This window comes from Phallusia mammillata, chromosome 5 (assembly GCF_965637545.1).
Source record: "Phallusia mammillata chromosome 5, kaPhaMamm4.hap1.1, whole genome shotgun sequence".
In the NCBI taxonomy this organism is placed as follows: Eukaryota; Metazoa; Chordata; class Ascidiacea; order Phlebobranchia; family Ascidiidae; genus Phallusia; species Phallusia mammillata.
The window spans coordinates 14,572,503-14,585,257 of NC_137256.1; the positions used below are offsets into that span (position 1 = coordinate 14,572,503).

The following is a 12,755-nucleotide window of genomic DNA, read 5'->3' on the forward strand; positions in this document are numbered from 1 at the left end:
AGCTGAAGTAACCCGCCTCTGATTGGTCAGAAATTGATGTCCACAGGCATGAAAACAAGCATTGCCTTATCTGAAATGTGCACTAGCACCACAACTATTAAGTCTTGTTGTTTGTTTAATTTAGGTCACAAATATTTGCGGATGCGGTTCTTTTCGTTTGATGGTTGTTTGTTGTCTGCAATGTTTTGTATTTACCTGTGGAATGCAAAATAAGACGATGTTTAACTAATCATGTGTTGAAACTTGGAAATCATTTTATTTGTTGCTTTTGAGGAAAAATCGACTTATGCATCATAAAAGATAATTTTATCATTTTTGTTACTCGACTTTTGTGTGAAATTAATAAACTAATATGGTGCAAACAATTGAACACGGTTTGCATATGGTAACCAAATCAGCATGTTGTGCATAAATGATGTTTTAAAAAAGAGAATTAAAAAAAATATTACAGCAAAATGTATTGCATTTCAGTAATACTACAAGTAAAATAATAGTAATGTTTTTGATAGAAAATACTTCAAGCTTTTTGTAGACTTTATGTTGTTTTGTTGTGTAATGTAATAAGTTATAACCATTTAGTATCATGTCTAATTCTGAGGCAAAATCCCAAGCAGCTGAAACTGAAACAAAAGAAATAAAAGGTAAATTTTGCACTGAAAAAAGGTTGGAGAACTTGGGATGAAAATTATTGTTTTACAGCACAAAGTGTTCTGATAAAATTTTCATAGTTTGTTGTCAATAATTTTCTCCATGTATGTGAACAAATTAATGCATACTGCACGAGAGTTGCGACCTGAAGATAAGACAAATGGTAATGCCCCGAATATCAACTTGAAACCACACTTCTATTATAACAAGCTGCAATTCCATTGCCTATCTCTTGCTATATGTCAACTCAAAAGTCATTACTAGAGCACAGTTGTAATTTAAGGAATGGCCGTTTACAGTTTTCCATGTTGCAACAAAACAACTTTAAACAAGTGATAATGGTAAAAATCAAGACATATGTACTTCTTTCCTGTAGATTAAGTTTATATCTATGCAAACAAAAAATGTTTTTTATGGATCACTTTTCCTGAAGGGGGCACATATTGTTTTTGTCTGTTTCTTTTTTTTCTGTCCCAACGCTGGTTTGTTCCATGCATTTGTTCAAAAAAGAGTGCTTCAAATTTTTACAGATGTTAGTTATTTATCCAAAGTGTGAGCCAAAATGACCCAGCAGTTCACCCACAGGCACCCAAAACTTAAAATTTTTAAAATAGCTAAAAATTTCATGATCTAGGAGTTTCATGCTTCGTTGGTTGGTGCGTTGTAATGTATTCTAAAGAATTTTGTAACTTTTAATTGGATTTACCCATTTTCACCCCTTAAACTCTAAAATATTCATTTTTAGCAGTACCAGTCTTTCAAGTCGGAAATGCAAGCCATACTGTGGTGAAATTTTAAACAGTTCTTTTTAGTGGGTTACTTATAAGCATGTTCAAAGAATCCAGTCAGATTCAAATCCAATTTTGCTGTTTATATCACTTAATTGTGGCATATATTAATGTGTGCTCCCATCATTGGTAAAATGTAAACACATTCATTACAGTTTTATGTTGATACCCAGTCGTTGTGTTTGTTGCAAAAGATGGCAAAGACTCATCAGTGTCTGTGGGCATAATTAGCGATTAGCGTGACGCTGGTTTGTTACCCATTTGATCACATGATTATGTTTATTGGATATGCTTTGCAACGTTTTGCCACCATTTAAATGTTTTCTGACTTTGACAACAAAAACAATCAACGACTATGGCATTACAAAGCAATTAGATGCATGGGAGTGTCTGTTAATATTACAAAAACTGCCATCCCAATACATATGATGTTTGGGTCAGTTTATAATCCAACACAAACAGAAAAATGTAGGGAGTAAGCGCTACAAAGTTCAACTTATGCAAAAGCAAAGGTAGTTTAATTAGGATTTAAAAACTAACCTAATGTCTCAACTTTGTATGCTAGGCGTGCCTGTTTTTTGCAGTTGTTTCAGGTTGACAAACATTATATATTTGTACACAGGAAACCAATATGTCTTAGCAAGCTCACAACATAGTTAATCCTACTGAAGGCAATAAATACCACTAAATATTTTTTTTATGAATTAACTTTAATAGTTGTGCTATTTTCTCTATGTCTTTGTAGATTTTGGAGCATTTTGTTTTATTGCAGTTGTGCAAAGTTTTTTTCCAGTATTTTTTTTACATTTTGTACTAAACTGGTTTGCTTTCTTTCAAAAATGATATAAGAAATGGATTTGATATTCGGGATTCAAAACATTTATTCTAGAGTACCCAGTTATTGTACTTTGAACATCCTTAGTTACTTGTTTGCTATTTAAAAGTTTGGCTTAATCAGAAAATTTTGCCACCCTACAAAAGAAAATTTATGCTAAAAATCGACATCTATGTATGTGTAGATTAAATTGTGTGTATAGTAAATCGGTAAATAGGATATGGAGTATATAAAATGGAAGTATATTAGAAAGCCACCTTTCTAGTTTTGGTCCGTTTTAACACATTTAGTAATTTTACAACTTTTGGTGGATGGTTTGCAACCAAATGTTGGTTGTGACAAACTATTGCAGACTCTTGTCATAGACTTCTATTAACTCTGTGTCAGAGCACCTTTCTTATGATGAAACAAATATATGACTCTCATACAAATTTTGCCCTGATGGACCATCCATAGTGCAAAAAACAATAGCTAATACTAATGCACATATTTGTAGGTACAGAAAATAAGAATGAAAAAACAGCATTGAAGATTTGTGTCATTTGTGGAGATAAAGCAACTGGAATGCACTTTGGTGCAATGTCGTGTGAAGGGTAACTGAAATTTTAAAACTACTAATCTATACATGATTACAGTAAAAATGCAAATACCAAAGATTCAACCTAACTTTGCTAATCAAGGCAAAAAACAGCAATTAACAATCAGCGCAGCTGTTTCCAATTCAAAGTATTCATATGTTTTTCCTTTCTTCTTTTTTGTATCCAACATTCATGTTTTGGCCAAGCAAAAGAGCTTTAAACTTCTTCAAATTTCTATGTAATAGATATGAACCTCAAGTTGTGCCAAAATACACTTTTGTGTATAAATGTTCTAATACTAACTTCATAGCCGATGGGAAGTAAAAGATAACGTTTCTTCCTTATATGTATGTATGTATATATATATACATATATGCAGTCCACTGTTAGTTTGTATTGAACAAAAAAAGATGTTTCCTCTCAGTTAAAGCACCCAAGGATATTTGGAACAAACTCAGAGGCCTTCTCTGGCACTTATTAGTCTTCCTCTTTGTAGTGATGGGACGAGTACCCGGTACTCGGTATTGATGGTATCAAAAAATTTTAGTGGTATTGATACTCATACTCTGTGTCAAAATATTTTGTCTTCGTTTTCTGTACCTAAGGCTAGGTTACACCAGGGCTTCCCAAACCTTTTTGATCGTGCCCCCTTTTAATCTCTTTAAATTTTTCGCGACCCTTCACAGATAATTTGATAAACAATGCAAAAAATATGTTTGTTGTATTTGTTGAAATGACTAATACGAACGAAAACTAAAAACAACCTACCGGTACTCGGAGTCTACTACTTTACACGTCCAAACACCGATACCTTTTATGTGCTTTAAGTTTCTGTCACATTGTTTTGTAAATAGGCACGTGCTTTGCAAACGGACATCAAACACTGCTTAGAAATTGTAAATTTATTACCTTTTTTTATTAGAGAAAGTGGTGGCCCCACACAATACTTAAACATTACTCTATAACTCTCTATATATATATGTCATCTTTTATTCCATTAAAATGCCTGTGTATTTCAAAACAATTGCAATTGTTGCGTTTTGACCGACGTTTGTTTGATCAATGGCGTCACTACAAGCGCTTTGTGCTTAGCTGGAAACGTTTTAAAACCGACGTAACTTGAACAAAAATGACATTGTGACTTTATACAAAGGTCAAAGCTTGGGGTGTGCGACACCCCCATACTCTATGCCAGTGTATGGAGTACTTGCTGCAAAATTGGGATAGCTCTCTGTGACCCCTCAAGTTTGTTAAGCAACCCCTTCCGGGTTTGGGAAGAAAATACGGGTAAGCCAATATTTGCTTCGGGCAGCACAAACCTGGGAAAAAGTACCACTAGTTTATTATGGGTCCATTTCCCTGAAGAAGAAGCATTTTGATTTTAGCCAGTTTTCTGTAGTGCAACAGAACATATGGTACTTGTGTTTATGCATTACTTGGAACGCGTTTTTGCACATTCTAGTCAGCAGAGTGTTAACAGCCTTATGACGTCAGAAGCGTTAACAAATGTTGCTAATAACATGTCTAGTGGTCAGAGTTTTAAACATTGTCTGATTTGAACAAAAATTTTACGAGGCTGTTGATTGGGTCATTGTGGATTCCTATTTTATACTTTTGGCTGTAGAACCCTATCAGTTACACCCCCTAACCCCCTAAAATGGTTGATTTTTTAAACAGCGTCGGAATTAAAATAAATTTGTACATGGCTGAAGTTTGTACAGCTTGTAGAATGTGCCTTTTATAGATGTAAATTGTTGTGTTTTACCCTGTAGCCCCACCGCATACCCCATAAATCAGATTTGCATAGTTTGTCATTTAAATAGCATGATTATTTAAGCCAAGTACTGATCACAGTGTTTTACCTTACAACACCCGACTTTCTCGTGGTTATCTCTTGAAATGCAATGTTGCCTGCAGAAACAACTGAGGTTTAATATGGGTCCTATTTATGGAAGGGGACACATATATTCAAGGAAGGGGACACATATTGTTTTTGTCCGTATTTTTTTTTCTTTTTCTGTCTAACGCTGGTTTGTAACGCTGGTTTGGTAAAGAAAGAGTGCTTCAAATTTATTCAAATTTGGACATATGTTAGTTATGGGTCCCCTTTCCTGAAGGGGACACATATTGGTTTTACTCAAATTGTTTTTTCTTTTTTTCTTTTTTTTTCTTCCCAAAGTTTATCTGACTCGTTTTTCCATCAAATGTTTGATGGATTTGGCTGAAATTTACACAGCTGGTAGATATAGTTATGTAGATGTGCATCCCACTTTGTTTTTGTTTGTAACCCCAGTATTTACCCCGCTAGCCCCCTAAAATGGGTATTTTTCCCCCGAAGTTTGTCCGACTCTTTTTCCATCAAATGTTTGATGGATTTGGATGAAATTTACACAGATGGTAGATGTAGTTATTTAGATGTGCATCCCACTTTGTTTTTGTTCATAACCCTGGTATTTACCCCGCTAGCCCCCTAAAATGGGTATTTTTTCCCCGAAGTTTGTCTGACTCGTTTTTCCATCAAATCCTTGATGGATTTGGCTGAAATTTACACAGATGGTAGATGTAGTTATGTAGATGTGCATCCCACTTTGTTTTTGTTCATAACCCCGGTATTTACCCCGCTAGCGCCCTAAAATGGGTATTTTTTACCCGAAGTTTGTCCGACTTGTTTTTCCATCAAATGTTTGATGGATTTGGCTGAAATTTACACAGATGGTAGATGTAGTTATGTAGATGTGCATCCCACTTTGTTTGTGTTGATAACCCCAGTATTTACCCCGCTAGCCCCCTAAAATGGGTATTTATGGGTCCCCTTTTTCTTTTTTTCTTTCTAACGCGGATTTGTTCCCACGTTTTGGTCAAGAAAGAATGGTTCAAACTTTTTCAAATTTACACACATTACAGATATTGGTCTAAAGATGGTCCATGTGAATTTTGACCCCGTTTGATCCCTCGGTTCACCCACAGCCCCCCAAAACGTGAAATTTTTAACGCGGATTTGTTCCCACGTTTTGATCAAGAAAGAATGGTTCAAACTTTTTCATATTTACACACATTATAGATATTGGTCTAAAGATGGTCCATGTGAATTTTGACCCCGTTTGATCCCTCGGTTCACCCACAGCCCCCCAAAACGTGAAATTTTTAACGCGGATTTGTTCCCACGTTTTGATCAAGAAAGAATGGTTCAAACTTTTTCATATTTACACACATTATAGATATTGGTCTAAAGATGGTCCATGTGAATTTTGACCTCATTTGATCCCTCAGTTCACCCACAGCCCCCCAAAACGTGAATTTTTTAACGCAGATTTGTTCCCACGTTTTGGTCAAGAAAGAATGGTTCAAACTTTCTCAAATTTACTCTTATTATAGATATTGGTCAAACGATGGTCCATGTGAATTTTGACCCCATTTGACCCCTCGGTTCACCCACAGCCCCCCAAAACGTGAAATTTTTGAAACGGCTATACTTGCTAAAGCAGATGTTTCTGGAGTTTCATACTTTTTGATTGGTACATTGCAGCGTATTTTAAACTATTTTGTAACTTGAAGTTGTATATATCCATTTTCACCCATTTACCCCCAAATATTTGTTTGTTTGTTCAGATGTTATTGAGGCCAGAAATACAAGACTTAACCAGCTGAAATTTTTAACAGCTGTGGATAGGGTGTGTCACGTACCGGTTTTCACGGTTACGCAAAAGTTTGGGACTGACTATCGGAAGTTCCTTAACAACTAACGCACGTGTACTCTGATCAGCAGAAAACCGTTTCCTTTACATTTATTCACGTCCAACCACAACCAAAACAACAATCCAGCACTACTTCGCAGTTATCTCTATCTTCTTCTATCTTATATTCTATGTATATTATGTTATTAGATGGGCGCTCTTATATAGCATGCGTAACAATAACGGGGAAAAAGGCGTTAACTCGCTGTGACGATTTCCTTCAGATAAAACAATGATGACTTGCACCCCGTAACAGCGCGACCTGATAAGTTGGCACATTGAACACATAAACAAAAGAAGTGGTAGTGTGAACGGCGATTCGCAACAAAAGACTTGACCCACACAGTAAACCTCAAGCGGCTTGGATAACGTCGCTTGAGAACTGGGTCGCAAACTATCCGGTCAAGCACATTTGTGACAGGGTGCTCCTTGTTGGCTGGTAAAAATTTCAGTGTAATTATGGGTCCCCTTCCCTGAAGGGGACACATATTGTTTTTGTCTATATTTTTTTTTTCTTTTTTTCTTTCTAACGCAGATTTGTTCCCACGTTTTGGTCAAGAAAGAATGGTTCAAACATTTTCAAATTTACACACATTACAGATATTGGTCTAAAGATGGTCCATGTGAATTTTGACCCCGTTTGATCCCTCGGTTCACCCACAGCCCCCCAAAACGTGAAATTTTTAGCGCGGATTTGTTCCCACGTTTTGGTCAAGAAAGAATGGTTCAAACTTTTTTAAATTTACACACATAATAGGTATTGGTCTAAAGATGGTCCATGTGAATTTTGACCCCGTTTGATCCCTCGGTTCACCCACAGCACCCCAAAACGTGAAATTTTTAGCGCGGCTATTGTTCCCACGTTTTGGTCAAGAAAGAATGGTTCAAACTTTTTCAATTTTACACACATTACAGATATTGGTCTAAAGATGGTCCATGTGAATTTTGACCCCGTATGACCCAGAGATTCACCCACAGGCCCCCGAAACGTAAATGTGTCTAACGCTCGTTTGGTCAAGAAAGACACTGTAGGCAGAAGTACCAAGAGAGTAACTCACTGGTTTACGATAGCGGGAGGGCTCAGCTTGACGTCGGACAGACGGTTTACGAGACATCGTTTCAGTGATTAGAAATCAGCTGTTTTGCACAGCAATGCTATGTCGTTTTATTAAGTTATCACTCACATTTTTAGTTTTGGCGAAGGTTTTACACCTATGACGTGAATTAAGCCTAATAACCGTGCTTCGGTTTTGTATATGTCAAGAAAAACTTTGTTAATAAAAGTTAAGATGAAAAAATTAACTTGACTTTTTTGCCAAATAAATGTTTTTTTAAATGCTCGCTGTCAGGTTGGCCGCCGCATGATCACGGGTTACTTAAGGTCAACTAGTCGGTATTACAAACACAGCTCAGAACTTTCTTCATAACGTAGCGCGTTTTAACAATCAATTTAGGAGTCAATACTCAAGGCATGTATAAATTAGGCTTAACAGTATTGTTGAACACGAATGACGGCGTGCTATTGAAAACGGTGTCAAAAGGTCAAACAGTCGTTTGGCGTGTGCACCCTGAGAGGTTACTACAGTTCAATGGTACTCGTTTTGCGAAACAAAGTTAAATGAAAAACAATTTGTTATGTATACACTTGTAGCAAATTGCTTTTTAATTTAAAGTATCTGTAACACAAATGTTACAGCTTTCTAGAAAAAAATGTGTTTGAAACCTGACCTTGGACCACAATATCTGGGTCAAAGCATGAGAATCAATTGAAATTATTTTTTTTTTTCTTTTTTAAAGTTTTTGTAATTATATGACAATAATAGTGCAAAAAGAATACGAACAATTTTTTTCATTGTTGGGTTAATGCTTTCTAAAAATTTGCCCTTAAGAATGTAAAAATCACCGCAACATTTGTTTACCGTAAATCCGCACAAACATGCGTGTGGGGACCCATTAGTTTTTGTTTACAAAAACAATCATATGTGTAGATCAAATGATGTGTATAGTAAATTGGTAAATATCGTATAGAATATATAAAATGGAAGTATATCAGAAAGCCACTCTTCTAGTAGTAAAAATATGTTTTTACATGCTGTCTTCTGTCATATTTGTGCTCGCTCAGTGCACAGCTGACGCAATGGGAGTGATTGACGATAGTGGCACATGGAAAAATGCCTCTGCTTCACGCATGAACGCAGTCGTCACTTGACCATTTTCTCTCTGGTTGGAATTAAGATGATACGGTGTTAGTGATATTGCACTGTAAACGTTAACGCTGCGGGGTCACGGCAGGGACAGGCGATGCGTATGACGTCATGACCGTATTTGCCTGTCGCTCAGTGCACAGCTGCCGCAATGGGAGTGATTGACCATAGTGGCGCATAGAAAAAAATGCCTCTGCTTCACGCATGAACGCAGTCGTTACGTGACCATTTTCTCAGTCAGATAGAAGTATCAACTCTCAAGGGAGTAATTCACTTGTTTACGATTAAGGCGGGTGAATGCAGCGGGAGTGCTCAGCTTGACGTCCGGACCGACGTTTTATGAGGCAGTCGTGTCGGTGATTAGAAATCAGCTGTTTTTGCGCAGCTATGCTATGTCGTTTTATTAAGTTATCAAGCACATTTTAAGTTTTGGAAAATTGTGTTTAAAAACTGACCTTGAACGACAATATCAAGGTCAAAGCATGAGAATAAATTGAAAGTGTTTCCTGTTATTTTTTCCTATTTACTGTTTTTTTGTAATTATATGACAATAATGATGCAAAAACAATACGGACAAAACTTTTTGGGTTAAGGCTAAAGTTGGTTAAGCTTGTCCTTAAGAATCTAAAAATAACCAGGATGTTTGTTTACCATAAATCCGCACAAACGCGCGTATGGGGACCCATTCGTTTTTGCTTGCAAAAACAATCATATATGTAGATCAAATGATGTGTATAGTAAATTGGTAAATATCTAACAGTGATTGTGCCCTATTTTTACTGTTACCAAATCGCATATGCATATGTGTGGGGACCCATTAGATTATGCTTGCAGAAACAATTAGGTTATAAAGTGCCAGGAAAAAGATAGGGACCCAATGAAATGTAGGTGCCAAATATATATCCATTATAAATGTAGTAAATGGAATATGTGATACATCATTAAATATGATGTAGTATATATAACCCAGCAATATATAGGAAAACCGCTATTCTAGTTTCCCCTGAAGTTGTTCCGACTCGTTTTTCTATCAAATGTTTGATGGATTCAGCTGAAATTTACACAGACGGTAGATGTAGTTATGTAGATGTGCATCCCACTTTGTTTTTGTTGATAACCCCAGTATTTACCCCGCTAGCCCCCTAAAATGTTTGTTTTTTTCCCGAAGTTTGTCTGACTCGTTTTGCCATCAAATGCTTGATGGATGTGGCTGAAACTTATACAGATGGTAGATATAGTTATGTAGATGTGCATCCCACTTTGTTTTTGTTGATAACCCCAGTATTCACCCCGCTAGCCCCTTAAAATGGGTATTTTCCCCCGAAGTTTGTCCGACTCGTTTTTCTATCAAATGTTTGATGGATTCGGCTGAAATTTACACAGATGGTAGATGTAGTTATGTAGATGTGCATCCCACTTTGTTTTTGTTGATAACCCCAGTATTTACCCCGCTAGCCCCCTAAAATGTTTTTTTCCCCGAAGTTTGTCTGACTCGTTTTGCCATCAAATGCTTGATGGATGTGGCTGAAACTTATACAGATGGTAGATATAGTTATGTAGATGTGCATCCCACTTTGTTTGTCCGGATAACCCTAGTATTTACCCCACTAGCCCCCTAAAAGGGGTGAGTTTATAAACAATGTCAGAATTGGCTAAAATTGGAATAGTTTGTAAAGTATGCCAATTATCGTTATTGCGTCATTGCAGTTCGGGGGTTGTTAACAGCCCTTTGACGTCAGAAACATTAACAGTTGTTGCTCAAAACACCTCTAGTGGTTGAAATTTTAAACGTTGGCAGATTGGACTGAAATTTTGCAGTACTATTGATTGAGTCATTGTGGTTTCCTTCGTTTAAGTTTGTGTGTGTTGAACCTCAATTAGTTATCCTACTTACTCATTGTTATCTATTGAAATGCATTATCTACAACTTTGCATGTGTGGGGACCCATGAGTTTTTGCTTGCAGAAACAACCAAGGTTATAAAAGACGATGGCTAATATAGGACCCAATATAAACTAGAAGGGTGGCTTAGCACATATTTTCCTTGCACATACACTATGATCTGTTTTAAAACAAAAATATATTTCCTATGCTTATTATGGGTCCCCTTCCCTGAAGGGGACACATTTTGATTTTACTCGATTTGTTTTGTTTTTTTTTCTTTTTTTTTCTTTTTTTTTTCTTCTTCCCTCAAGTTTGTCCACCCCACTTTGCCAAGAAATGTTTGATGGATTTGGATGAAATTTTCACAGATGGTAGATATGGTTATGTAGATGTGCCATTTGTTTTGTTTGACTCGATAGCCCCAGTGTTTACCCCACTAGCCCCCTAAAATGGGTGATTTTTTAAACAATGTCCGATTTGGATGAAATTTGGACAGTTTGTTCATTGTGCCATTTTAGGGCATCGTTTGTTGTGTTTTACCCTGTAGCCCCAATATTTACCCCACTAGACCCCAAAAATGGGTGATTTTTTAAACAATGTCCGAATTGGATGAAATTTGGACAGTTTGTTCATTGTTCCATTTTAGGGCATCGTTTGTTGTGTTTTACCCTGTAGCCCCAATATTTACCCCACTAGCCCCCTAAAATGGGTGATTTTTTAAACAATGTCCGAATTGGATGAAATTTGGACAGTTTGTTCATTGTGCCATTTTAGGGCATCGTTTGTTGTGTTTTACCCTGTAGCCCCAATATTTACCCCACTAGCCCCCTAAAATGGGTGATTTTTTAAACAATGTCCGAATTGGATGGAATTTGGACAGTTTGTTCATTGTGCCATTTTAGGGCATCGTTTGTTGTGTTTTACCCTGTAGCCCCAATATTTACCCCACTAGCCCCCTAAAATGGGTGATTTTTTAAACAATGTCCGATTTGGATGAAATTTGGACAGTTTGTTCATTGTGCCATTTTAGGGCATCGTTTGTTGTGTTTTACCCTGTAGCCCCAATATTCACCCCACTAGACCCCAAAAATGGGTGATTTTTTAAACAATGTCCGATTTGGATGAAATTTGGACAGTTTGTTCATTGTTCCATTTTAGGGCGTCGATTATTGTGTTTCACCATGTAGCCCAATATTTACTGCTTAAGCCACCTATTGTTTATAAAACGTCCGATTTGGATGAATTTTTGATAGTTTTTTGAATTTGGCATTTGTAGCTGTCAAATATTGTGTTCCACCCTGCAGCCCTAATATTTACCCTACCAACCCCCCAAAATGAATGAATTAATCAACAATACATTTTGACAGTTGTATAATATGCCATTTTGAGATGTCAGTGTTTTATGCTATTTAGGCACACAAACTTATAACAATGTCTCAATTGCATGAGATTTGGACAGTTTGTACTTTACATAACTTGTTTTTTTAAGTAACACTACCAATCACTGTGTTTGACTTTATAGCACCGTTTCTTATGGTTGTCTGTTTACAACTTTGCGGTTTTGGGGACCCATGAGTTTCTGCCTGCAGAAACAAATCAAGATTATAAAAATGTTGGCTAATATGGGACCCAATATAAATAAATATAGAGAATATATTACAGTTTGCAGAATAGGTTGTAGTGTATATGCTATAGTAAAATGTGCTAAGCCACCCTTCTAGTTTTGTATTGGGTCCCATATTAGCCATCGTCTTTTATAACCTTGGTTGTTTCTGCAGGCAAAAACTCATGGGTCCCCACACATGCAAAGTTGAAAATAATGCAATTCAATAGATAACAATTAAAAAAAAATTGACCCATTTTAGGGGGCTAGTGGGTTAACTAATGGGGTCCAACGCACAAACTAAAAAAAATAAGAAACCTCAATGACTCAATCAATAGTACTGCAAAATTTCAGCCCAAACCGCCAATGTTAAAAATTTTGACCACTAGAGGTGTTTTGAGCAACAACCGTTAATGTTTCTTACGTCAAAGGGCTGTTAACAACCCCTGAACTGCAATGGCGCACAAAATTCATAGTCACA

At 36.5% G+C, this 12,755-nt stretch overlaps 1 protein-coding gene across 3 annotated transcripts in view; it reads left to right on the plus strand.

Moving 5' to 3' along the window:
- Nucleotides 1–479: 479 nt before the first annotated feature.
- Nucleotides 480–12,755, plus strand: part of LOC145230111 (vitamin D3 receptor-like) — a 41,537-nt gene continuing 29,261 nt past the window's right edge. For all 3 annotated transcript variants that reach the window (XM_080095486.1, XM_080095487.1, XM_080095488.1), the window contains exons 1-2: nucleotides 480–641; nucleotides 2,768–2,864. In XM_080095486.1, coding sequence (XP_079951612.1) covers nucleotides 584–641; nucleotides 2,768–2,864 — 155 coding nt within the window. In that variant the 5' untranslated portion in view covers nucleotides 480–583. The remainder of the gene's footprint in view (nucleotides 642–2,767; nucleotides 2,865–12,755) is intronic.